This window comes from Propithecus coquereli, unplaced genomic scaffold, assembly GCF_000956105.1.
Source record: "Propithecus coquereli isolate 6110/MARCELLA unplaced genomic scaffold, Pcoq_1.0 Scaffold167, whole genome shotgun sequence".
Classification (NCBI taxonomy): Eukaryota; Metazoa; Chordata; class Mammalia; order Primates; family Indriidae; genus Propithecus; species Propithecus coquereli.
The window spans coordinates 2,193,350-2,194,659 of NW_012141302.1; the positions used below are offsets into that span (position 1 = coordinate 2,193,350).

The 1,310-nt window shown below is 38.9% G+C and overlaps 1 protein-coding gene across 1 annotated transcript in view; it reads left to right on the plus strand.

Moving 5' to 3' along the window:
* GTF3C3 (general transcription factor IIIC, polypeptide 3, 102kDa) overlaps window positions 1-1,310 on the plus strand; it is a 46,552-nt gene that overhangs the window by 17,223 nt on the left and 28,019 nt on the right. Inside the window, exon 6 of the mRNA XM_012641639.1 lies at window positions 39-42. Within this exon, the coding sequence (XP_012497093.1) occupies window positions 39-42 (4 nt within the window). The remainder of the gene's footprint in view (window positions 1-38; window positions 43-1,310) is intronic.

Consider the following 1,310-nt stretch of genomic DNA (forward strand, 5'->3'; position numbering starts at 1 on the left):
CGTAAAGTTGAGTTTTACTTTGTGATTTGATCTGAAAGCAAGGTTTTTGCTTTATATATCTGTACATAATCTCAACTGTATCTTTAATGAGTATACTGAGATTTACTTACCTTTCTTGCTGAAAGTTAAAACACATAGATAAATTTTAGTGGACAGTGTCTCTGTTTGGACTGCTATAACAAAATACCCTACACTGGGTAATTTATAAACAACAGAAATTTATTGCTCACATTTATGGAGGATGGGAAGTTCTAAGATCAAGCATCAGATTTGATTTCTGGTTAGGGTGCTTTCCTCATAGATGGTGCCTTCTTGCTGTGTGCTCACATGGCAGAAGGGGCAAACAAGCTCCTTCAAAGCTCTTTTCTAAGGACACAAGTCCCATTGACCTGATCACCTCCCAAAGATCCCACCTCTTAATACGATCGCCATGGGAGTTAGGTCTCAACATATGAATTTTGGGAGGACACAAACGTTCGGACCATTGCAAACAGTGTTTCTAGAAAGAAAATCAAAATGATAGAGTTTGGATTATAGAATGCATATCTAATATAGATAGAATCCCATTTTAGTAAAGTCAAAGGCTAATTAAAATGACTGCATTGTGGCTGGGCAGCGTGGTTCATGCCTGTAATCCTAGCACCCTGGGAGGCTGAGGCGGGATGATCACTTGATCTCAGGAATTCGAGACCAACGTGACCAAGAGCAAGACTCCGTCTCTACAAAAAATAGAAAAATTAGCTGGGTGTGGTGATGTACACCTGAAGTCCCAGCTACTCCGGAGGCTGAGGCAGGAGGATCACTGAGCCCAGGAGTTTGAAGTTACAGTGAGTGAGCTACGATGATACCACTGCACTGTAGCCAGAATGATGGAGCGAGACTTCATCTCCAAAAAAAAAAAAAAAAAAAGACTGCATTGTGTTTAGTCCTTATTCAGATTGATGTAGCCTTGAGTCAGATAGACATGGTTCTTGTCCTCATGGAGCTTATGTTCTAATGTGAGTAAATTTACATGGTAAGTAAATTCTGCTCTCACTGAGCAGAATAAATATCTAAGCTGTATTTCTGATATCAGTTATTGTCTTAGAGCTCAGTGATTAAAAAAACACAAAACAGTCTCTTAATTAAAGTTGTCCAAATCCTCCTATGACTTGGTAATTTTAGGCAGTACAGTGATCTCTCAGTGTCCATGAGAAATTGGTTCAGGATACACCCCACCCTCAATACCAAAATCCTTAGATGTTCAAATCTCTCATATAAAATGGTATAGTATCTGCATATAACCTATACATATCCTCCTGTATACTTTA